This window comes from Tachysurus vachellii, chromosome 8 (assembly GCF_030014155.1).
Source record: "Tachysurus vachellii isolate PV-2020 chromosome 8, HZAU_Pvac_v1, whole genome shotgun sequence".
NCBI lineage: Eukaryota > Metazoa > Chordata > Actinopteri > Siluriformes > Bagridae > Tachysurus > Tachysurus vachellii.
The window spans coordinates 12,317,776-12,344,021 of record NC_083467.1 but is presented as its reverse complement, the minus strand read 5'-3'; the positions used below and the strand labels follow the sequence as shown (position 1 = coordinate 12,344,021).

The following is a 26,246-nucleotide window of genomic DNA, read 5'->3' as shown; positions in this document are numbered from 1 at the left end:
GAAAGGAGAGTCATGCTTCATGGTTATACTGTACAGATAAACAAGCGGATGCTGACTAATTACCGAAGTGTTCATTATCTACAGTGTCAAACTGTTGATGTGTTTGGCTAAATGATATGCCACCGAGTCCAAAGCACCCAGCAGAGAGACATGTACTGTTTATGCATCAACTTGTGTGCTGAAATTAAAAACACATCACTTTGGCAGCCTGTTATGGATTTCTTGTCATGTTATAAAACTTTATTTTATCCCTGCTATCTAGACTGTAAATGACATACTGTAATTTTCATCAAGACTTTTTTTTTTTAAGTGATTCACATCCAACATTAACATCATATATATAAATCCATGCCTCAAAAGTCTCCTACACAAATGGGACTACATTTGCCAGTACTAGATCAGTTATGTATTTGTTTGTGGATTAAAGTCTTCTCTGTCATATCAAAAAGATTCTCAAAAGGGTTAAGATCTGGATGTGGTGATGGCCAATCCATGTGTGAAAATAATGTCTCATGGTCCCTGAACCACTCTTTCACAATTTGAGCCGGATGAATCCTGGTATTGTCATCCTGGTATATGTCCGTGCCATTAGGGATGAAACTGGTCATTCACAATATTCAGGTACTTAGCTGAGGTCATTTTTGGGCACATAATGTTGCTTTACCTGGCCAACTGAAGCAGCCCCAGATCTTATCCTTATGCGCCAATCACCCTGGAACAGGTTAAATCTGGACCTCTCAGACCACATGACCATTTTCCATTGCTCCAGAGTCCAAACTTTATGCTCCCTAGCAAACTTTTTTCAGATTAGACCCAGTGATAAGTGCTACACAGTTGTTTACATCAGTTAGGGTTGAATAACCCATTGACAGATGAACAAAAGTAATCACAGATAAGTACTTATCCAATGGAAGACTCTTACTTAGTTACTCTTACTTGTTTATTGAAATCTAAACCTTTTTTGCCTAAGCATTGTGCTAAATAGTTCTTAATTTCCTATATTTATAAGAACACGAAGAAATTCTGTCCAAACTGATTAGCCAGTGACATTTGATGTGAATAACATTGATACACCTATCAAGAGGATGATTATATTAGGCAGCAAGTGAACAGTTAGTAACAAAGCTGGATTAGAGCTTTGTTAAAAGCAGGAAAAATGGGCAAGCGGCCGAGTGTGTGTATGTCACTTATCTTGGCAAGAATGGCACCAGGATGCAGTATGAGCAGAAGGCACACCTTCTGAGAACCCTTGGGTTCTGGCATTTATGTGGATGTTATTTTGACAGCACCTACCTAAACATGCTTGCAGACCAAGTAGATCCATTCCTGGCAACAGTATTCCCTAATGTCAGTGGTCTCTTTTAGCAGGCTAATGATTTCTGCCACACTGCAAACATTGTTCAGAGTTCAAGTTGTTGACTCTTCCGGCAGATTCCTCAGATCTCAATCTGATTGAGCATCTGTGGGATGTGCTGGACAAACAAGTCTAAACAATGGAGGGCCCACTCCACAAGATCTCAAAGGATCTGATTCTAATATGTTGGTGTCAAATCCAAATCCAAATCTTCCGAGATCTTGTGGAGTGTATGCCTCAGAGCATATCTGCTTGGATCAGTCTATATCTCAGAACATATCAGCTTGGGTCAGAGCTGTTTGGTGGCACAACAGGGACCTAAGCAATATTAGCAAGATGATTTTAATGGCTGATATATACATTTTCCTAATGAGGCTCCATGAAAACTGTTGCTTTGATATTGCCTTCTGGCACCTTCTTATTGCCTCAGACTATTTTCCACAGGCTCAGCGAGCTCTGTTTTCCCAGTTGTTCATGACTTATTTTTCATTAACCTCAGAGAGAAAACACCAATAATTCACTTTGACATTTTGCATGACCTTCAGGGTACACAGAGCTTACTGTAAAAAAAAAAAACCTGTATGACTGCAAACAACTGCAGGTTGTTTTTCTTCTTTCTTTTCTTTTTTCCCTGAAAGTTTTCTGTTATTTTCACTGAAATGTAGGCAGTGATATAGCAAAAGTCCACCTCCTCACGTTTGCAAAAACGGACAAAAAAAAAAAGCCTCAGAATTTAATTTATTAGCATGACAGTGCAATCAATGCCATGCCAAACTTCTTTTGCAATATTTCAAAGGTAAATGCAAAATGAAAAATGGTCTTTCTGCTCTGGTGCATCAAAGAGACAGTGATATATTGGGTTGGGTTTGGAGCATCTGTGTCTTTGGAATGCATAGTCCCCATGGTTTCTCTCTCTGCCCACAGCCATTCCCACATGTGAGCCTCTTACCCAGTTTAGCTGCGCAAACGGAAGGTGTATCAGCATCAAGTGGCGCTGTGATTCAGGTGAGTGTGAAGAGTGACGCATGACGTTCTGCAGATAGATCAGTGCATAGACGAAGCATAACAGTTTGGATAAACTGTAGTAGAAATTGATCATTCTATTAAATGCTCAGTCAAAGTAAGTGATTTTAACTTCTATATGATTCAGATTCATTTAAATGTACTGCAAAAGAAATTAGATCCAACTTTTTTTTCTTTTCTGGACTGGAGGTTAGGATAAGGTCAAATCATGAAATGGAAGCAATATATTTGAAGTGAGGGAGAGGCTCTGAACTCCATGGGAATATTTGGTTCTAATCCCTGTTTTTGTCTTTTTGTTCCACTGAGTAGATGATGACTGTGGGGATGGTAGCGATGAGGAACTGTGTGCTCATGCCTGCTCCACTGGTCAGTTCCAGTGTTTCACTGGCAGGTGTATCCCTGAACACTGGGCTTGTGATGGAGACAATGATTGCGGTGACTTCAGTGATGAAAATGTGACCTGCACAGGCTCTGGTGCTGGTAAGTCACAATTCTCTTTAACAACTGGACATAAATGTGTATGGTCTGCAGAGTCTCCTCTAATGAAAGCAAACGTCGAACATAGACATGTTTTTTTTCACTGATTTAAAAAACACATGAGTAGCTTAACAAGTTTTTGAAACGTTTCATTAGTGCAGCGTCTGCGTAAAACTGCTGATTAGCAAACGAACATGAAGAGCAGGAAGATAACCATCAAGTCAGCTGTTCATAATTGGCTTAGTGCATGGTCCCCAATTTGCTGAACATAAGTTAGAAACTTTCTCTCTCTCCCACCACTCGGCAGATCCGATCTTATCTGTGCTCACTGGAGAATGGCCCTGCAGATTTGAATCTTTTAATCTCTTGTAATTACCTCTGAAAGCCGAGACTGGGCCGTTGCAATGCTTTCAGCTCACTAGCTTGTCACAGAAATGAGGAAGCTATTCATCAAATTGGTTCCTGGAGAAGGCCTTCAGCCTCTGTCTGTCTCAAGGGGGCTGCCCAGCTTCCTGTTTCTCATTGAAGGGCCCTGATCAGCGTGCAGCCCTTACCTCTGATCTCTGAAGTGCCTCAGACACATGATCAAGCCTTAAGCAAATCAGCCTGCCACTGCTATGCCGTCTAGTTTAACATTAGCACCTGTCTCTTTGAATGAGACAATTGAGAAGCTGCAGAGTGCAAACTGGTGTTTAGTAATTAACTTGATGAATGTTTAAACATGCTTCAGCAAAGGTGCATTTAGCACCTGTTGATTATCTGTGCAGAAAGCAAATAAGTTATGGATTACAAGCTTAAAAATCCCTGTTGTCATCTCTGTTGATGGGATAAATTTTGAATATACATATATATAGGGTTAGTCTCTCTCAGATACCCCAAATTCTCTTTCATATGTGTATTGAAATGCTCTTTAACCACTTAAATTCTGTAAGAGGTAAAAACATCTTACACTGAAAGCTAATAATGTCCTGATTCATTTTGTAACAGATTTGTGGTGATGAAATTCATTTATTTATACTGAATGAAAATGTACAATGAGTTGATTTCCATTGTGCCTGCTCTATGGAAAGCCAGTGTACAATTCTACGATAGTACAATAGTAAAAACCTGGTTGATTGTAACTTTCAAGTAAAACAGTAAAAGAAAAGAAGGACTGCACCAGCATGTAAAGATTGTGAATTATTATTATAAAATAAAGGTGTATTGTGTATGATATCTCCACAGTATTGCCCCCTGTGGAATGCAACAGTGATGAGTTCCACTGCCGTGCTGATGGCACATGTATCCCTGAGCGTTGGCGCTGCGATGGAGACAAAGATTGCGAGGACAGCAGCGACGAGAGCAATTGTCAAGGCATCAAGAGGATGTGTGACCCCCAAGCCAAGTTCACGTGCAAAAACTCAGGTCAGTATGAGTGTTAGAAGGAAAGAGAGAGACTCTGTGACCTTTTACCAGTGCAGTACCTTAGATAACCTCTTTTGATATACTGTAGTACACAACAAAGAGGCATTCTGCATGCTGTGAGCAGCACAATTCTCTCTATAGTCTACAAAAAAAAAAGCTAGGGGCAAAGACTAAGGCTAAAAACATTTATACATCTACATATCTATCTATCTATCAGCTCTGGAACTTGGCATGCATATCAAGGCATTTTGCCGAACATCATGTTCAAAGGAAATTAATCGCAGTGAGACTGTTTGATATTCCACTTCATGACTGTTGCCTCAAAAACAGTGAACAGCATGATAAAAAACATAACTCATTAAGTGTTTTGTTCTTGTCTCTTTGGATCGCTGGTGTGATAATGCCCTACACTATGTTTGCACCAAAGGAACAGTAACAGATTAATTTGTTAGAGCTGTGCATTAATATGGAAAACATTTTTTTCCACTATCACGAAGGCAAGCATCTTTAACAACTAACCAAACAAAGATACCAGATGAGAAACCGAATTGGTTCATCTAATTATACAGCTTTCTGTGTGCAGACCGAAGATGTTAAAATCGACTTCTTTGTTTTTCATGCTGGATCCGTGATCAGTGTGAAAACAAAATGAATTAGGACTAGTCACTATAGAGAGCTTTTGTATTCAGGCTTTTTTTTGTCACCATCCTTAAATTCTACCTTTCCCTTTCGCATCCCTTTTTTTTCTTTTGGGAATATCAACATGCTTACTTGAAAATATCCAATTAGGTAGGACAGCTTGATGTATTTCTGGATTTCGCCTCTAGGGAAGTGCATCAGTAAGAGCTGGGTTTGTGATGGCGACAATGACTGCGAGGATCGCTCAGATGAGGAGTCATGCGCTTCAACCATGTGTGACCCTCCCACACAGCCCTGTGCCAATGACACATCCACCTGCCTGCACCCTCATCAGATCTGCGACGGGAAGAGCGACTGTGCCGACCAATCAGACGAAGGCCCGTTTTGTGGTAAGTGTCTGTGAGCCTTCCGCATTTATGTTTGTCTGAGCAAGATCGCTAAAAAGCAGCATAGTTGGGTCATATCTGTTAAATAACTGAATGTAGTACTGTAGTACATGTCATTCCTCACAATACTCTCCAACAACAAAGCTTGCTTGCATCATCTTTGACGGCCATCTCTTTGATTTCAATACCTATAACATATGTAATAGCTCAGTGAAAAGAATGGCATCTCTGTCTCAATTCTTTATCAATATTTCTGTTATTTTGAATAATCTTTAGCTGAGTTCCAGGTATAAAAGATTCATCATACGTTATACCAGCTCACCTTGATGATTTATAAATCGTATCTGACATAACAGCATTAATTAATTCTAGATGGAAAGACACTATGGTGTATAGGAGAACTGATACACACTCAAGCAGATCAGTGTACTGTGTTTACCACATAACGGCTGAAGAGACCCTGAAGTTACTCTATTCATGTTAGCACACACTATCCCAAATGTCTTCTTTCATTCCTTTATCACATTCTATCCTTGAGCCAGTGTTACATGTTCAAAATGTGGCCTTTCTGTGTGACCCAAATGAAACTGCCTTTGATGATGTGTATGCTTGAGTAGCTATCACAGTAGAAATAATCTCAGTGGAATTAGCGATGTGTAATCCTTTAGAGTGGGACATGATAAGCATTTGGGTTTTTTTAAGCTCTTTGTCACCAGTAGCCCATGGGAGCCTACTGGCCTTGCACGAGAGCAAGGTGCATTGCTAGGTTGAAGAGACCCACCGTGGTTTAGCCATCTCATTGCCAATTATATAGTACAGTCGTAGCTTCAGGGACTTGGTTGATTTGAGCTAGCACAGCTTGCCTGTTTTCTACTGTATCCTTGGGGAAGAAAAAGGTTCTGCTCCTCTTGAATTTCAGGCCCCCATGGACTACATTAAATCCTTGTCAGTGCTGAGGGGATCATCTTTAATCACTAAAACCAATGAGTCCTTGGAACAATGTCATTTTACCCAGCTTTTAAGTCTTGGTTTCCTTTCTTTAGACAAAGACAAAAAAGAAAAAAGCGCTTTTCATTTGAGATGAAAAAAGGAGACGTTTGAGAAAGTGTATGTTTTTTTCCTACAAGGCTGAAAAGAGATACAGTACCTCAGTGTCTTTTTTCACTTAGCTTGAAGCACTATAAGTAATAAAGATATCTTCTACTCAGACAGGGTTCATTTTGTTTGCTGTGTTCACTGCACAAAGCCAGTTTCTTTAATGTACAGTAATACTGCACATTTTTGACTTTTTTATAATGCTCTACTGTCACACTTAACTAGTAATGTCCATTAGCTCAGTATAATTAAAATGTAAACAGATTTTCTTTAATTTTGATAACCCTTTTATTTTTTCTTGACCATTTCTACAGCAATCTTTGCAAATGGCCAGCAATGCTTAAATACTCACTAATATTTCCTCACTTCCAGTTTATTATAGTTCATTCGGTTTCAGCCAATTACCAGACCTGAACCATGGAAAAATGCCCAATTATTATGAACTTAATTCCCCTTCAGGACTATTTATCTGTGAAGTGGGAAACTGCAGCCATAATAATAGTCTCATTTGAACGCAAAGCTACTTGATTACATTGATAACGCCGCATGCCAGCCCATCAAGTTGGAAAGGAAGCAATTAATATGGAGAAACTTCATTTATAAGATGTACATACAAGTCTGGAAATGGAAAATTTATAGGCACTTTGTCAGGTAAAGTGATCAAGTAATTTGCCATGCATTATTGAAATGGTGCAGTGAAAAGTATTTAATACACTATTATTATAGTTTACCCTCATGAATGAATGAATTAATTAATTTACTCACTCACTCACCCACTCAATCGCTCACTTGCTTGCTCACTCACTCACTTATACTGTATACAGTTAAGCACTTTCCTCCAAACAGTGATTTCTCCTGTTTTTGTTTTTTCAGACAAATGTTTGCAGGCAAATGGAGGCTGCAGTCATCAGTGTAGTGTAGCTCCCAGTAGAGGGGTGGTCTGTTCCTGTCCCACTGGTCTCTACCTGGCTTCAGACAATAAGTCCTGTGAAGTGGTGGACTACTGCACCCGACACCTGAAGTGCAGCCAGATGTGTGAGCAGTTCAAAACCACAGTCAAATGCTCCTGTTACCCGGGCTGGAGGCTTAATCCGGATGGGGAGAGCTGCCATAGCACTGGTACTTTCACATCGTGCACCTTCCCCATTTAAAGTCTAGTGTGTCATAAATTGGGTGCATTTGGAGGCATATGCAATTGTAATGCAGAGAAATGATGTAAACAAAGCTTTGGCAAAATAACAATTTGTAATTCTTGCTTGAGTCAGCTAGACAGAGAGCTATTTTTACTCTGCACTATGCAAGTAATACCACAACCCCCTTGCATAAATCTACCTAAGTAACACATTTTACCTAATATTCCCATTTGATATCATGGTTGTTAATGAATTCGTAGCAGAGTTACAGGCATTCAGAGCTTTATGTAGTGGATGTGCTCACTGTGCAAAGCAATAAAAGGAGCAATAATCCTATGGCAGCAGGATACACAATCAGGGAGTTTCCAGAGAGAAGCTAATGTCTTTACAGCAGCATGCCTGCCAACCTCTTTTAGATTGTCTCAGGCAATCAAATTTGGGTCATTAGCTGGCGGACGACAATGAGCATCTGTGTGATATACTATGAGTTGAGCTAGAGCTAGAATATGCAGAAGAGAGTTGTCTCTTATTTCATAAAACCGTGACATTCCTTTATTATTTATTATTGTCTACGTGTGATTTAGAGAAACGCCTTAACATGTCTCTTTACACACTGTCAGATCCCTTCGAAGCCTTCATTATCTTTTCCATACGACATGAGATCAGAAGGATCGACCTTCACAAGCATGACTACAGTCTGCTAGTGCCTGGGCTCAGGAATACCATCGCTCTAGACTTCCACTTCAATCACAGCCTGCTTTACTGGACTGATGTGGTGGAGGACAAGATCTACAGGGGAAAGCTCTCGGACACTGGAGGTACATGCTCAGTCATACAGACAGAGTTTGAAATGTCCAGATCCACACTGATTTTTTTCTGACCTAAACTGCAGCGGATAATCATGTCCATGTTTTCGTTGCAGTTTAGGTCAGAAAAAAAATCAATGTGGATCTGGACATTTCAAACTCTATCTGGGATATGTTTTTTTTTTTTTTTTTTTTTTTTGTAGAAGAATGTTTCAAAGGCCTGCTGTGACAGAAATGTGGCTGTCGTTAAGTGACCACAAAATTACTAAAGGAATTGATGAATGCTGCAAGTTCTCTGGGTGGCCATTTAGTAATGGACGCCCCCACAGCATTTATCCCACAAACCTGTGTGCTTCTCTCTATGACCTGATGCCTGTATCCACAGCCCCGTTACAGCTAGCGTGTACCCATTGTTAGCATTTCATAAAGCTCTAGGCAGCCACGGATAATTGCAAACAGCTGGATTATAGACAATCTGGGAAAGACTTTAATGTTTAATAGAAAACCTAGAGAGAGCTTCCTAACGTCTGTAACATCGAACTGCACTCCTCCTGCGCTTGCTATTCTCTCCTGATAGCATTTTGGGGAAATGAATCCACAAAAGATGGAATGCTTTCATGCGATGAATTTTGCACTCACTCTGGCCTATTTGCTAGTACTAGTGATGTTGGTATGATTGCTCTTGCAGGTGTTACTGGGATTGAAGTAGTGGTTCAGCATGGTTTGGCCACTCCTGAGGGACTGGCAGTGGATTGGATTGCAGGAAACCTGTACTGGATTGACAGTAACCTGGATCAGATTGAGGTGGCGAAACTGAATGGAGGAATGAGAACTACGCTGATTGCAGGGGGGATGGAACACCCTCGTGCCCTTGCTATGGACCCAGGCCAAGGGTTAGTATTAGTCCACTCAGATGAGATATGTATATGTATATATATATATATATATATATATATATATATATATATATATATATATATATATATATATATATATATTGGACAAATTCTAAAAAGAAAATATAAATTCAAGCTTGCATTACAAAAATATATGCATTTTTTTAATGTAAGAATATTATCAACCCATTTTTTAATGAGAGTGCATTCCTATGAGATATACTGACATACATTATTAATAGCATGTCAAGGAAAATGTGTTTTGTAGGTTTATGCTTCCTTTTTATATCTATTTGCACTTTTTTGAGTTCTGTCTGATGTTCAGCCCCTATCTCTCAAGGCACCATGTGGGATGGAGGAAGCCTCAAGTATGACAACATGAGCTTAAAATAGACACAGACTGATCCCAGTAGCATTTAGTGCTTAGAGTATGCTTGTTGGCACTAAAAATGAATTGAACATAGTCTGGTGGCTTATGTTGCCTATTTCAGACATTGGAAAATAATTCGCATTAAGTGCCATGGGCAACACTGAAAAAAAAACAGACATAGTATCTCTGCTCGCAAGCTGCAGCTCGTGTTGGCACGTAGCTGAGTGACACACTGTAAACGGTCTCACTGGAGGCTGAAGTGATATTTTGAAATAATAAAGTCTAACAGATTTTTCAGTCTAACAGATTGTCGCTTGTTAAAAACTACCAAATGGATTTATTTGGGGAAAGGAAGCAAAGTTTTGAAAGCAAGGGATTCAATTAGATACATAATCAAAGAAGCTTGATGTTAAATGTTATCATGTAAAATGCCTTTCTGAGTGTTTACTAGTGTGTGGTTTTTTCCATTTATTATGATCCATGAGGCAGTATATATGTTAAGTGATTATTATTGCATCTTTATCACTGGTATATTCATCTCTGTTTGAAAGTTGGCTTATTTATGGCAGTTCATAGGACATTGCTCATATAATTCATCACCAGATGAGCGTCGTGGAAATATTTGGCTGTGAACGTTACCCTGCAGTGCGTGCTATCTGGATTAAGATATCTCTGCTCTGCAGTTGTCAACTGTGTGGAATAATGAATTTTGTGGTTATGCTGTTTTGCAGAATTGTTTTCTGGACAGACTGGGATGCAAACTTTCCGCGGATCGAGGCTGCATCCATGAGCGGAAACGGGAGGCATGTAGTCTTCAAGGACATGGAGATAGGAGCCTGGCCAAACGGACTAACACTGGATCACCTGGAGAGGCGCATAATATGGACAGATGCTCGGTAGGAAAGGATTTTGAGGATATATGAGAGAACATTAATGTTTATTTTTCTTAAGAATAGAAAAGACAATATAGCTGCTGCTATTAGACAAAATCAATATGACACATCATCCAGTCATCCACAAACTCTCTCTCTCTCTCTCTCTCTCTCTCTCTCTCTGTCTCACACACACACACGCACACACAGACACCAACATACACATATATATACACACTTTACCAACAAGAATATAGGAAAAAATGACTATATAGTGTAACTTTCATCTGTCTTTCCCTTGCAGTCACTAGTCTGACAAAGTGTGAGTGCTTGTAGTTGAAGTCCCTCAGGACATCTATCAGTTGTATCACACCTTGTCAACAGTGGCAGGTCCAAACTGCTGTGGGTGTGAGAAGCCCTCACAAGGTTTTTTCTTGTCTCTTCAACAGCTCAGATGCTATTTACTCAGCCTTATACGATGGCACAGAGGTCATTGAGATCCTCCGGGGCCACGAGTATCTTTCACACCCCTTCGCAGTGTCTGTGTTTGGAGGAAGTGTGTACTGGACTGACTGGCGGACTAATACTCTGGCCAAGGCGAATAAATGGACAGGACATAATGTCACAGTCATACAGAAGACTAGTGCGCAGCCATTTGACCTACAGATTTACCATCCCAGCAGACAGCCACAGAGTAAGTATTAATGTTTTATGCTAACACACTAGGAATGATGTAATGCAGTATGTTTGTCTGATGCTCAGGTCATTCAAATATAGGCAATAGCAGTATGTTCTTGATATACTGTATATGAAGCTATCTTAGATTTAGATGCTACATTCATGAAATATGGAGCATTTGATATGTTTTGTCCATTTTTATAGCCTCAGTCATCAGACTTGAGGTTAGATTAGGATTATGAAGGTTACATTATGATCTGCTCTTCTGTAAACTTTCTTAGGAAAACAAGCATTTTTTTAACACCATGGCACAGTGAGATCTTCGAATCTATTGGCAGCGTAATATTTTAGTTGTAAACAAGATAATCTTTAATTGTTTGCAGACAGACTACAGCAATATATCTCAGATTTTTAAATGAATGATAGAAGCCTGGCTTAAGATTTATGTGAATTGAATCTAAGCATTTTCTTTAAAAGTTTACATATCCTGCTGTTAAAAAATAAAATATAATAAATAAATAAATAAATAAATAAATAAATAAATAAATAGTAGGCTCTACAGAATACAGTGCTCTTTCTGTACAAGATTACACTAAACAAAAGCCCATACTATATCAAAGATGTGAGAAAAACCATTAATTACAAATCCAACAAACAGAGTAATCAATGAATCAATGAACCAATCAATCAATTAATCAATCAATAAATGAATCATGATTAATGAATCTAATTTAAATGATCAACCAAGCAAACAGAACAATTAATGAATTAATCTAAACAAGCAAACAAATACTTTCAATCAATCACAATGAATTGATCCCGATTAATCCCGATATCAACGAATCGACAGGAATCAAAGCTGTTTTAATTGAATGGGTAATTGATCATTTCATTAATCAGTCAAGCTTTTGCAAATACCATTAAGTCTGTTAACACGCAGCACAGCAAGATATAGTGGGAATAATGGCTCAGGTTGTGTGAGAGGGAAGTACAGGATGAATGAATCCAGTGGCCACTCTATGGTATGAAAATTCATTTGAGCGGATTCCTGCTGTTCGTTCATTTCTCTTGCCCATCAGAAAGTGCCTGCCATGAGGGTGGTGCATAATTGAAAAAAAGTGGTCATGCAGAGAACAAGCCAGGCTAATGTGGCCTCTAGATGTGTTCCCCTACTCTGCCTAAATTTATTTTAATTGTGTCTTGGTAGTTTGTCAAGCAGCTTTTTTGTATTCTCTCCTTCCTGGCTGGTATGGACAGCTTCAATTTATCTTCACAATGCACACAGTGCCCTCTGTGACTTTTATCCATTTCAGAATAAAAACACAGCACAATGAATATAACAGCAATATAATGTAAATATAAGCTATCCCTAATGAGCTGTTGCCAAATTTCATATGTACTAGGAAAACCTTTGTTAATTAGGCTCCTATAACTGCTAAATACAAGAAAAAAGGATGTTTACCTATAAAAACCAAAAGCAGTTATTGTTTACTGTTAGAGTTTTATCTCTTGGTCACTTAAATTGTAAACATTAATTCTTTTACACTTCACTATGCAGTTCCGTTGTAATGGCAACAAAAAATATAGTGAACCCTTTATTGGTAGCTGTAGTTTGCTAATATTAAAACATTCCAGGTAAACAGCTTTCTATAAAAGTCTGCTTCGGCTGAAGTAATCTCATTTGCATCACTTAAAGCCACCCAAAACAGCAGAAAATGCTGCCAACAAGCACATGCTCAGTTCAGATCTTGTGCCAGTGCAGTCGAGTGACTGTTTTACTCTGATAAGTGCCGACAAATTGTGCTATGTTGCCAAGGAAGCCAATAAGTATAGCTAATCCAATCTTAAAGAGCCCGCCGGGAAAGGCTGACTATCACCGCCGTCCAAGATCGCAGCTAACAGGCCACGGAAATTGGGTTTGTGTTCGGTGTTACTGTGTTGGCAGGGGAGAGAGGGAACCTCTGGACGCTAGAGGAGTGTAATGGGAGAAAATGCTCAGTGGGTTAATGGGGCTAGACCTCAGGCATCAACAGGCTGTAAATATGTTACGTGTGGTAGAAGAGCCGAAAGCAACACGAGGTTAAATAAAGGGTTTCCGGTGAATGTCTTCTATAACAGCTAAATCATGCTGCATGCTTTTCATTGTTTAAAGCATTTCTACTCCTGTTCCCAAATCCCATTTCAGAATGGAGTTTGTGGTTTGTGGACGTAAATCTCTAAACTCAGTGGCAAATCATTGGTGTGCACACGAGCATGAAAATACTGCTATTGTTTTTGTTTTGTTTTTTCTGCCACATTTGACTTAAATTGTTATTTGTCAGCTGATTAAATGTTTCACAGATCACATCTTTGGCCTGCTTATCATGAAAAACAGGGCGATATATACAAGAGTTGTCTGTCTAGTGTTCAATTCAAGTACACTGCTTCTGTTTATCCAGATTTTTTTGTTCAAAACAGTATGATTTCCCCAGAAGACCTACCGAATGTATAATTAATTTACTGGGTCGCTAGACTATGATTTAGTTGCTTATTCATGCTTACAGTAAATAATTACAAAAATATGCCAAATGCATGTATTAAAAATTGGGGGGGAAATATAATGGGCCCGTTTACAGAAATCTTGCTGGAGCAATTATTTTTACGAATGCGAGCAAATTGTGTTGTAATGTAGCTTCGGGTTCATCGTAGGGTTAAAGTTACTGGAATTATTATCTGTATAGTGCCTTAAAAATGTGAGAAATGCACTATTGCCAGATACTTACAGGTAACTAATATCTAATGGCAGGCCTCACTGTAAACACTGTGCCATTTCTAAAATAAAAATCTGAAGAATCATATCAAGTCAGGCTAAATGCAATTAGCAGACCGTTTCCAAAGAAAAGCGGCTAGGTCAAAACCTCTCCTAGCTCAGATATAAATTACAAAAGGTTTGTAGGACGTGTCCAGAATCTTAAAAAAAAAAAAACTCCTACAATACATGCTTTCTTAGGTAAGCGTGCTTGTAGTTCTGATGTGCCACTGCAGTTACTTTGTATAAATGTTACGTGTGATATTGCCAGGAGAGCTCTCCTCTTTTAACATCCGGATGTTCTGTGCATGCATTTGTGTCCATTTTAGCTGTTCCCTTGGTGTTCTTGGAATAGTGCTGACAAAGACAGCTTTGTGAAAAGTGAAAAGGCGTAGTGAGCTAATTGACTATTCTCCAGTGACCTCTTAGCCATTATCATGTGATCTGCCTGGTCAGCAATAGTCCCTGATGAAGTACCCCAGAAATGGGCCACTCATGAAACTGATATGCTAAAGGTGTTTCAGAAAGAGCTAGATGTGTGTGTGTGTGTGTGTGTGTGTGTGTGTGTGTGTGTGTGTGTGTGTGTGTGTGTGTGTGTGTGTGTGTGTGGTGTGTGTGTGGTGTGTTTAATGCACTGTGCTACTGCTATGTAACGTGTGGTTCACAGAAGTGGTTTGGATGAATAACATTGTGCATAGGCCATAAAACAGTATGCACTTCTATTTATATGCCAAAGAAACCATGTAGGTTTTGAGCCAGATCCTGTTCACTGTTCAGTTGAAAAGTTTTGTTTGTTTTTTTCTGTTTTTTTCCCCGTTCTTATTTTTTTTTTTCTGGTGTGTCTTTTTCTTTCTGCTTTATATCAGTGACTGTAGCCATTTCCTTTAAATGTAAGCAGTTAGGCTGTTACCTCGAAGGCCATAACATTTAATCAAGAAAAGTCATTTTCACTAGAGTTGCTTTATAGTGTGTTTGGATAGTCTGCCAGAGTGTGTGAGAGTGTGTGTGTGTGTGTGTCTGTCTGCACTAGCACAACTTTTGTTTTGATCAGTTTGTTCAACTGATGTCAGCAAAGGTTAGCTCATATAGCTTAAAAGATGAACCATTCTTGAACCAGAAGCTATTATACTTGCTATTGATTTCTCTCTTTGGTGTTTTTGTTTTTTTTCGGTTGCCCTGAATTCATGTCACTGCTGGTTTTCCAGCCTCAAACCCTTGCGAGGAGAACAGCGGAAGAGGTCCTTGCTCGCATCTTTGCCTCATCGATTATAACCGCACTGCCTCATGCGCGTGCCCACACCTCATGAAGATCTCACCCAACAAGCATTCCTGCGTGGGTGAGTTAACACCTCTGTACTCTGCTTGGGTTCATGTACCTTTCTCGTATTATTCGCTCGCAGATGCTGTGTCTTAGTGCGAGGCAGCGAGAGGAATTGTGGCATGTTCACCTCAGCAAGCTGCTGATTTTACAGAATTTCAATGTTGAGTGTTTAGACTTAGATTCAAATTAAAATCCAGCTCATGAAGCTTCTGAAAATCTCCATGAAGTCTTTCAGTTCTTCATATTAGCATTCATCTGTCTGTGTATCTTCTTTGTATGGTGTTGTTGCTGTCTGTTTTGCACTGAAGCATTGAAGAGGTTTTTGCTATACGTGAGACGTTCTGAGATCCGAGGTGTGGACATCGATAATCCCTACATGAACATCATGACTGCTTTAACTGTCCCTGACATTGATGATGTCACGATCGTGGATTACGATGCTCTAGAGGAACGGATTTATTGGGCGGATGTGAAGACTCAAACTATAAAACGGGCCTTCATCAATGGAACAAGCCTTGAAACGGTCATCTCCGGAGGTAAGGTAGTATTTCTAACAGGACAAAAAATGACATAGGGCGTTTTTACTTTACTGCTTGATGGCAGATTTAAAGTGATAAGAATCTAATAGTCTAGCGACATTTCTTATTTATTAACCCTTGTTTTTTGTAAATATGGTCATCTATAGAGAGTCTTTGAGATATAAATGAAATTGTCCTAGTTTTAAATTTCCTTTTTTGTCAAGTTCAGGGTAAGGTGTAACAAATAAAACTGCAAAAAAAAAAAAGAAGTGTGCTGAAGAAAATTGTCCTGATTTGTTTTTTTTTTCTTCAGGTTTCACACTTTTCCTTTATAAATATGTAGATATGTACCGTGTTAATTCTTTCTTTCTTCAAACTTCATTTCAAAAGAATAAATGTGCTTAATTATAATATGTGCAGCAAAGAAAAAAAGGTATAATAAAAACACTGTACTTATGAATATGGACGATTAGTGCTATTAGCGCTAATGCAGCTTGCTATCCGTTTCAGGGTGGACAAATCATACATCCATTAGCCCTCTGGGTAGCTGGAAAATGCAGTCTGCTGCCCAGTGTCATGTTTTAGTTTCCCAGACACCTAAATGACTCAAATGCGGTAGCTACTGCATTGTAATGTATAGCCAGTCAAGTGAATACAGGCTAAAAGAAATAAATGAGTATAATATCATGTATTCCTTTTCTCCTAATACATCTCCTAATAACAGGCGTTTTATATATTTTCCCTGGTTTTGCTGGTGTTTTTTATACACTTCTGAGTCTGAAAAAACTGTCTCTTATTTTTGCAAATCTGTTTAGTAAAATGAATGTTAAAAATAATAATAAATTATAAAAAACAAGTAGAAAGAAGAACATGTAGACTATATTAAATGTATATTTATTATTATTATTATTATTATTATTATTATTATTATTATTATTTTGGCACATAGACAGCCGTACCCAGTAAAACATTTTGGATTTCTGTGGCATAAAAGAAGGTATTTATGTCGAGAGACAAAAAGAAAAAATAGAATTACCTGCACAATAGCAAAGAGGAAACATATCTAGGGGAAAAAATGCAGTTGTGTGCATTTTTAGAGCAATAAGTGTATTAATATATGTTTAAATAAACTATTGGTGGAAATTCCAGAAAAAAAGACCCAAAAAGAAAATGGCTCATACATGTAATCTGTTTCTCAGAGTTCACCTAATATACCCAACACATCACTCCTGCATTATAAGGCAACATACCATTCAACCTAGCATACATAGTAGACATTCTGGTTGTTGAATCAGCTGTATGCTGATCAGCTACAAATAAATAAATAAAAACAGCCTGGACAGGAAAGCCGCTTTTCCCAGCCATTCAGTCTATTTATTTGTCCACGACTGATTATGCTACAGTTGACACTTTTATTGGGAGTTTTATTCTGGCTTTTGCAGATATTCAGAACTGCCGTGGCCTAGCAGTGGACTGGCTTTCAAGGAATATGTACTGGCTGAGCTCTGAAAATGAAGAGACCCAGATCAATGTTGCTCGACTGGATGGAGCACTTAAAACTTCAGTCATCCATGGGATTGATAAGCCAAAGTGTCTGGCCGTGCATCCAGCCAAAGGGTATGCAGTCCGAAAAGTATTTTAGTGCATTTATCATATACCGTAAAAGACGTTTAATGGATTTCTGCACTTGCTTGACAAAAAAATATAGAAGAAGCTAACTATTCCATGGCCAAATATGGAATAATGAAATTTAGTATTGCAGAACTTCAGTATCTGTAACTGTTTGAGGCTAATGTTGTACCCTGGACAAAATATCAGATAGTGTTTATATGAGAATAAATTAGACTAGCATGTTGTTTTTTTAATTGTACGCTGTAGAAAGATTTATTGGACAGATGGGAATACGATAAATCTAGCAAACATGGATGGGAGTAACAGGAAAGTTCTTCACCAGAACCAGAGAGATCCAGTAGGTAAGTCTAAACACATGACTTTTTTTTTTCAATTTCTCTGACTTGCCTTAACCACTTCAAACTAATTCACTTGTCAAAACTGATATTTTCACTCTCTGTCCTAAGCTGAATCAAAATAGTCTTTTCTATCAAGTTGTCTGTCCCATACACTCACATAGTACACACAGCACACACACATTCATACACATCAGTTCGTGTATTGCTGTATTACAGAGTTGTCTGAAAATCTATAAAGTCATACAAATCCTAGTCCTAACCTTCTAAAACCTGCCTTAGGTCTCTCAATAGACTTTCCTGCGAGCAAGTTGTACTGGATTAGCTCAGCTAACGGCACGGTCAACAGGTGTAATCTGGATGGCAGTGGCTTCGAGGTGATTGAAGCTACGAAGAAGAATTTAACCAAAGCCACAGCTCTGGCAGTCATGGGTAAGAGGCTCAGCGCTGACATTCATCACACAGGCACTAGTTTATTCTTATACTATACTATATACATCTGAGTTTCTTATATACATTTAATTATACGAATCATATGTCCTTTTCAAGTGCACCGCTTCCTAATTTTAGTAGTACTGGTTCTTTTGTGGCCTTATATTGTTGATCTAGGCGTGGGGTAAGGAGCGTGTGGTAGCCTAGTGGTTAAGGTGTTGGGCTACCAATCAGCAGGTTGTGAGTTCGGTCCCAGGTGCACCAAGCTGCCACTGTTGGGCCCCTGAGCAAGGCCCTTAGCGCTCAGTTGTACAAAAAATTTAGATAATGTAAGTCGCTCTGGATAAGGGCATCTGCCAAATGCTGTAAATATAAATGTAGTCTATTGACAACATTTCTACTATTTTCCACTGTGATGCAGTGTTCCAGGAGCATGCAGCGCTGCTACGACCGTTCATTCCTTTCAGACAAGAACATACAGTAGCACTTGGCTGAATATTTGTGTTTCCATGGTACCATGTGATGAGAATCTGAGATATTTATTATCCTGAGATATTTATTATCAGCTAGTGAGCAAACCCTCAGTGGCTGAAACATTATCAAAAAATGTGTAATTCTGGGTTTTGGAGGCGAAATAAAATCTCTGATGAAATTTACTTTTTTCTTATTTAGCTGCTCCACTAGAAGCAATATACTGTAGCTCATCAAGTGGGGGAGTAAACGTTGCTCTCAGACTGAAACCTACATAAAAGCCTAGACCTGCTTTGTTCAAAAAAAATAAATAAAAAATGGGGTGAGAAATTGGGGTGATGTGACTGATTTCTGTCCAGATGGATCCGGATAATGAAGACTGTTTGTTTGGCTAGATCCCAACTGCTGTAGATCATCTGCTTTTTAATCACAGCATTTGCATTAGGCTGGGTGTAAGACTGAAATTACAATTATTTCCATATGCCAGAACTCAGATTAGGTAAAGAGAGAGAGAGTGAGAGAGAGTAGAGAGAGAGAGAGAGAGAGAGAGAGATCGTCCGTGTTGGCAGCGGTCAGTGATGATGAGAATATCAAAATTTTATAGCTATAAATCTAAAGAGGGCGGTATGTAGAGAGTGGTAATAATCATAGATCAATCAAACACTATAAGCACTTAGAACAACTCAAATCATTTGCAAATTTATTTCCCTACCACTCAGGAGGAAATAATGAACAATACGCCTACATCTGTGCTGGCTTGCCAGGGGTCATTGTAGTAATTGACAGAAAAGGGAAAAAACTGAGATGAACAAGTGTATGTGAATGGGAAGATTTTTACAGATAAGTGTAATTAAGTACAATAATTTTCTCTCTTTCTAACTTTTTTTTCCCTTTTAATTTAATGTTAGAATATTAACGCGGTTTATTCATCTGAAGGGCATTTTTTACACTTTAAACCAATTACTTTAGCGCATAATTGCCTCTGTAAACTGCTGTAAAACTTCAGCAGACAAGAAAAGTATATTTAAGCATTTTAATAATATGAACTGACATATTAATATTAGCGCCTGTTAATATTTACACACATTAATAATAGTAACTCATACAAATAGTATTAACACACATTATTGATATTAACACACACAATACTATTAATGCACATATTAGTATGATCATTGAAGTGATACATGTATAAATTGTCCATACAGATACGCTTAGTAGGCAGATTCATAAATGCTGACCTTACTTCTTCTTGAAACTGAGGCTAAGTAGTTTTATAATGTAGAACGTAACTTCTAGGCCCTACGCTGAGCTGTGAGTAATTTCCAACATAAGAGCATTTCTTGCACCATTCTTATGAGTAATTGTCAAAGGCTTGGTGAATACGGGGTCCAGGATAACAAAGCCAAAAGCGCAGTCAGGTCTTGCCAGCACAGCACATTGCCTACGCTATGATTTGTTCCTAATAGACTACTAACGTAGGATGCTTTAGCAGGTGCACTACTGTTATTTGAACTCTTTTGTTTTCACAGTGCTAAAAACCACCCTGCCCTTCGAAGCCGTTTCCGACCGAGGCTGTAAGTTATTATAAAAAGTGAAACAAAATGAAAGGCCACCTGAAAGACTAATGGCGTAAATTTAAAGAAGTAGCAGGGTACAGCATAACGGAAAAACGAAGCTTTAACTGGGTGCTATCCATCACGATTATTCCATCTTTGTCACAGTAAGAAAAAGCTTTCTCTGACTTTTTGCAATGCTGTCTGGGTCTGTTCACAAAATACTTATGTTTGCTGTTTGTGTAGTGGAACAGGTTTGCGTAGCAGATTTGTTAAACCAAGCCTCAAATGATTTCTTTCCACAGTTAAGGTCATGTAATTTGCTGTGACATGAAGAGGATAGCATTGTTTTAGCTGCTTCTTTTTCTTTCTGTTTCATATGAAACCATTTTAGTTTTAGATTCATTGTAGCTATGAAGTTATATAGAATACCTTTAGAAGCACTTCTGTAAGCTTTTATTTTTTTTCTGCTCAAAGTGTTCAAGACAGGTGGTTCTTGTTGAAAAATGGGGTGATTATTTGTTCTCTACAAGGGCTTTTAGTTCATAAGTGCACAACTAAAACCTTTTTTTTTTTATGTTTGTGTATCTGTGTGTCAGTGTGTGAATTTATCTCATTGTCCCAGTCTAGGTAAGCCTGAGGGTGGAAAGATGATCATGCAGTCTTGTGTGTGGGTGTCTGAGTGGGTAGTGTTTGGAGAAGAGCAGTTTCAAAACTTTTGTTTTAACATGCAGCAACTCTGACATAAACCCCTGTTAGGTTGTCTGTTTGCTGCACGTTGTTAAAAATCTTTAAACAGCTTCTAAATGCTAGAAATCACCTATCACACACATACAGTAGTAATAACATTAGAGGATAATATGAACTTTAAAGAAAGCATCAAAGAGACTTAGGTGGATTTCACACTGGGTATATTTGCTGTGGTCTGAATCTGAGTGAGATTGTTCCCTGCACCCCCTACAGCGTTGGTTTGGTTTCACAATCACATAATTATATTGAATGTCAGTGCATTTGCATTCAACTTACATAATCACAAACGTGCACAATGAACACAGCGCGACTCACAATATTATTTTTTGTGCAGTTATGTGCAGTAAGGCATCTCACCTCTTCTGTGTCCCACAATGTTCCCATGATCCTCATGGTACATGTGTGTTTTGGAAACTAATATCATCGTCATCATCATCATTGTCATCATTATCATTATCACACTCACTCTCACTCATCTTCTACCACTTATCTGAAGTGCCTTGGGTCACGGGGAGCCTGTGCCTATCTCAGGCGTCATTGGGCATCAAGGCAGGATGCACCCTGGACGGAGTGCCAACCCATCGCAGGGCACACACACACACTCTCATTCACTCACGCAATCACACACTACGGACAGTTTTCCAGAGATGCCAATCAACCTTCCATGCATGTCTTTGGACCGGGGGAGGAAACCGGAGTACCCGGAGGAAACCCCCGAGGCACGGGGAGAACATGCAAACTCCACACACACAAGGCGGAGGCGGGAATCGAACCCACAAGCCTGGAGGTGTGAGGCGAACGTGCTAACCACTAAGCCATCGTGCCCCCATCAGGAATTATCATCATCTACTAAAACGTGTGTAGTTTCTCCACTTCCTAAACAAGCGCAGAACAAGTATGAATTGCGTTTTTATTCAGTAGAATCACAGCACAGTTCTGAGTTCGTCTCGAGTTCGGTACCGCACTGCTCTTACTGGTTCACATGACAGCTTTCACATTAGCAGTTTTCCATGCAAACCGTGTTCTTTTTCAGGTTAACCTGCCAGTGTGAAAGCCCCACTGGGATTTGCTTTTCATGTTTAAGACTGCTGATCCTTTCATTCATACACACAGGTATATGTGAAGGTGAACAATTGGGTTGTTAGGGGAAGGGTTTTGTTGTTGTTGCTGTTTTTTTTCAAATCCTTGAAATATGACACAAAACAGCAGGGACTCATTGTAATGTACACTGTTGCTTTCCACCATATTGATCTGTCATTTGTTAATTACCTGCTTGAAGTGATAAAAATAAACCTATTAGGATTCTGTAGTTACGGCTTAGCTCATTCAAGGTTAATCAAAGGTATTGAACTGCTATGGAACAAACAGCTCCTTCCTAACCCTCTGATTTTCAGAATCAGTGCAATCGATTAGCTATTTGGAGCACAGCGCCTGGGTGTCCTGAGCTGACATGCTGTGAAGATTGAACAAGATTGAGATCTAAGATCTTTGGCCCGTATCTTTGCCATCTCTCTCCCAGCGAGGGCGCCTTAATTGAAGAGATTTACCAAGGTTAACCATCACGCCATGTTATCAGTTTATGCCCTTATAAAGCTGTTTCATCTGCAGAGCTGTAAAAAAACACTATCTGATGGTATTCACCTGCAATACAAATGTTCGTTTACTGGTCAGCTGCAGAGCAAGTTTACACTTTGGCTGTAAAGGATTCTTATGTCCGCGGAACGATGAAATCAAGGCAGTCGTCAGCAACATACCGTATAAGTCCTAGGAGAAAAGCGTCCGTGCACTAGATTCTCAGACGTCCTGTAATGATCACAAGAACCCAATATCCAAGAGAGGACATATCATTTTCAAAGCTCCAGCCTTAATTGGGGGTAATATATAGTAAATACTTGTTTGATTAATGCACATTTTCTTTCTTAAAAGAAATCCATTAGGAGGAAGTCAAGGAGCAAGCCGACTAAAGGGATTAAAGCTTTTTTATTTTTATTGTTCGTTATTGATATGAGGTTGGTTTGTTTATTTGGTGTGATTCATTCAGATCACGTGACTTCCCAACATCTCTAATCAGATCAAATGCCTAAAGCGGAAATTGTTCTCGATGAGCTGTGCTGTAAACCAGACGCCACTCTGGATGCCAACAAATGCCAGACTGCCAGTGCTAGCGACCCAGTCATGATGTTTGGAAGCTTAAACATTTTAGAGGCTATTTGTGTGTCACAATTTTCAGTTAATTCCCCACAATTATTAAATCACAGCTAGATGCCAGTTAGATCAAATCTAAACCAACACATCAGTGCTCTAGGACTCCAATTACCACAGGTTTTCTATTCAAGTCTCCATCAATGAACAAATGATTACTTCAAGACAATAGACTCCAGGATAAAACTAGAATAAATTCCCTTTTTAGACCATTGCTATTTTTGATATCACACATTTATTGATGATTTATTAGCATATTATCTGATGTCACACTGTTGACGATGGCTTCGTCTTTGAGTTTGGTTTTGCCCAAGGTTTCTACTTTTTATCCTCTCAAGCAGGTTTTCTCTCACCACCATCAATTCTGTTAACTAGGGATACATTTTGAATTAAAAATAAGTTCCTGAATTTATAGATATGCAATATTTGAAATACAGAAACTGAGCTGTAATCATTTTAGACATCTACCTGATGAGTGAACATCATCCACATGAACACAGCGCTAGTCCCAATAACTGCTTAAACTATTGTATAAATAACCAGTTTGAAGCCTTTTGTGGTTCACACCCATTATTTATTTTCATCTTTGTGTTCATCTATCCCAATATCCTGAACACTTTTCTGCAGCATTTTAGATCTGTCCCTTTGCTCAGTTTTCTCCTTACATATGTTTAGCAGCTCACATCTATTAAAAAGTGCTGCCACCAAAATACATGGCATGTTTTTTCTTTTACTTCCTGCATGAATGCTCATTCAGAGTTGAGTCACTTTCTCACTGCAATGGAACCGCACAAGCTTCCGCTTCGAACTGGACCTCCTTTATCCTCACAGGTCTTGAGGTTATTTTGGTTCTCACTGTGCCGATGACTTCATCCTCCACCACAGAAAGAGATAATTCAAACAGACTAACCTGCATTTTTGCAATTAACCCATGACAACCCATTTCTTTATTCACAGTTTCAGTTGTGTTTAAAGTACATGTGCATGTCTAGGTCACTAGTGATGAGGAGTCATGCTCTAATATACATTCACTGAATCCCAGATTATATTTCACAGATATTTTTTCAATTCTCCAAAGTATCTATGATCAAGGTCACCTTTTTCCAGACAGCTGAGAATTTGTACTCTATAGCCTTTATTCTAATATCCCCAGTCACCTGGTGTGTCAGCACCGCATGCTTCTCTGCAGCATGCAGGAACAGTTCAGGCTCCAAGCCAAGAACAACCTCTGTGGCCCTTTGTTGAACACTGTGCCTGAGTAGGAACAACACACAGACTGCTATCTACAGTGATGTTCTGACATTGGTCGCACTCTGATGGCTCTGTGAATGGAGAGACCTCTTCTCAGACCAAGGCATTGTGCCAGGCTGCTCTAAACACTGCTTCATTGACTTTCCTAGAGCCGGGGACATGCACAATGCCTCATCCTATCTAGTGTAGTTATAATTTACTAATGAGCTGGAGCAGACCCATGGGTGCCGTAGTCATGGAGTGAGCATACATGCATGACAATAGCTTGTATCCATGGCCAATAAAAGATTCATATGCTTTAACAGGTGGCAAGCTGTGGTGGGCAGATGATGATCTGGCGCAGCTAGGCACGGTTGCAAAGCGAGATGGCCGCGGCCTTGTGGCGCTGCGCAATAAGACCAGCGGAGTGGTTCACATGAAAGTGTACGAGCGAGAGGGCCAGAAAGGTAAGCTGACAAAAGATGTGTAGTAAAAAAAAAATGAAATCCTGTACTGTACAGTATGCTTATGAAAAGGAGTTAGCTTGAAGTGTATGTATTAAATTTAAATTAAAGTGCCGCCTGAAATTAGATGTAAATGAAAAATAACGGCTGGCTGGTTTTTCAAGGGTTTTAATTTGATGTTGATTTATTCCTGCATAGATTATAACAAGTAACATTTATAGTTTATGGTTGGACTATTACAGTAAGTTTGATAACAAATCCTCCCTTTCTTTTTCAATATGTAAGAGTGCGCTGCAGATTTATCGGTGAATCACTTTTCCATTTTCTGAGTTATTAGGCAAATAATTCAGGGTAATGGCAGGTCCATTAACAACGTTGCCGTGGATCCCACTAAACTGTCCACTTGAATAAAGAATGACCATTAAGCAGCTCTGATGTATATCTATTCAGCCCCTAAACGTTTCAAGCAGCAGTTAGCTTCTCTATTCATATTCTGCTCTGTCTCATTACTGTCGGAGACAGCTAAGGAGTGATCTCCTTGGGAGCACAGCAGGGTACATGCTTCCTACGTGTTTCTCTTCAGTCATTCAGGCATTATTATAAAAACTGAAGGCACCAGTTTGGGAAATGTCCATTGAAGCGTTGAATTTTGTGGGTGTTGTTTTGCATCTTACAGGGAGGAACGCCTGTCAGTTGAACAATGGAGGTTGTTCTCAGCTTTGTCTGCCTACGTCGGAGAACACTCGTAGCTGTGCGTGCACTGTGGGATACAACCTGCGCGCTGACCGCCTTTCTTGTGAAGGTATACACATGGACACAGTGATTGAGCATGACAAATATGAGCATGCTTTGCGGTGTTAAGTTAACGCTGACCATTTGTTCCTTTAACAGATACAATTTTTAAGCATATGTATGTTTTGAAATATTGGGATTTTTCATTATGATGCTACAGTATAGCATCAGTTATAAATCCACTGGAGACTTGATTTGTTTCTGTGTCTCATTCACATTAGGCCTGAGTGCCTTTTTAATGTACTCCGTGCATGAGGGCATGCGTGGAATCTCTCTGGACCCAACAGATCATACAGAGACATTGATGCCCATCACTGGCACTTTGTTTGCTGTCGGAGTGGACTTTCACGCCGGTAAACATCCATCACTCTGTCTATTCCTGTGCTATCTCTGTCTTAGGCTTTATGTGTGGTAAATTCCCTCTCAGAATTCTTGTGTTGCCTTACTCTACGACCTCAGAGATACGTTCCACTTCCAATTCATCATGTTTTCCATATTGTTTACTGTCAGACTTGCGATCTAATTTTAGCTGCTCCGTTTTGCACCTGTATAAAGGCAATCAAATACACTGCTATATCATCTTTGGTAAAGATAAAAGGATGAGACGGGTTAAGTAAGTTGA

General features: G+C 39.1%; 1 protein-coding gene across 1 annotated transcript in view; it reads left to right on the top strand.

The window, feature by feature from the left end:
• lrp1bb (low density lipoprotein receptor-related protein 1Bb) overlaps positions 1 to 26,246 on the top strand; it is a 196,447-nt gene that overhangs the window by 94,070 nt on the left and 76,131 nt on the right. Inside the window, exons 19-35 of the mRNA XM_060877188.1 lie at positions 2,279 to 2,359; positions 2,687 to 2,857; positions 4,079 to 4,258; positions 5,086 to 5,286; positions 7,252 to 7,497; positions 8,132 to 8,329; positions 9,006 to 9,210; positions 10,315 to 10,479; positions 10,905 to 11,149; positions 15,127 to 15,258; positions 15,551 to 15,778; positions 17,203 to 17,377; positions 17,639 to 17,733; positions 18,010 to 18,159; positions 24,695 to 24,835; positions 25,509 to 25,634; positions 25,846 to 25,977. Of these exons, the coding sequence (XP_060733171.1) occupies positions 2,279 to 2,359; positions 2,687 to 2,857; positions 4,079 to 4,258; positions 5,086 to 5,286; positions 7,252 to 7,497; positions 8,132 to 8,329; positions 9,006 to 9,210; positions 10,315 to 10,479; positions 10,905 to 11,149; positions 15,127 to 15,258; positions 15,551 to 15,778; positions 17,203 to 17,377; positions 17,639 to 17,733; positions 18,010 to 18,159; positions 24,695 to 24,835; positions 25,509 to 25,634; positions 25,846 to 25,977 (2,871 nt within the window). The remainder of the gene's footprint in view (positions 1 to 2,278; positions 2,360 to 2,686; positions 2,858 to 4,078; positions 4,259 to 5,085; positions 5,287 to 7,251; positions 7,498 to 8,131; positions 8,330 to 9,005; positions 9,211 to 10,314; positions 10,480 to 10,904; positions 11,150 to 15,126; positions 15,259 to 15,550; positions 15,779 to 17,202; positions 17,378 to 17,638; positions 17,734 to 18,009; positions 18,160 to 24,694; positions 24,836 to 25,508; positions 25,635 to 25,845; positions 25,978 to 26,246) is intronic.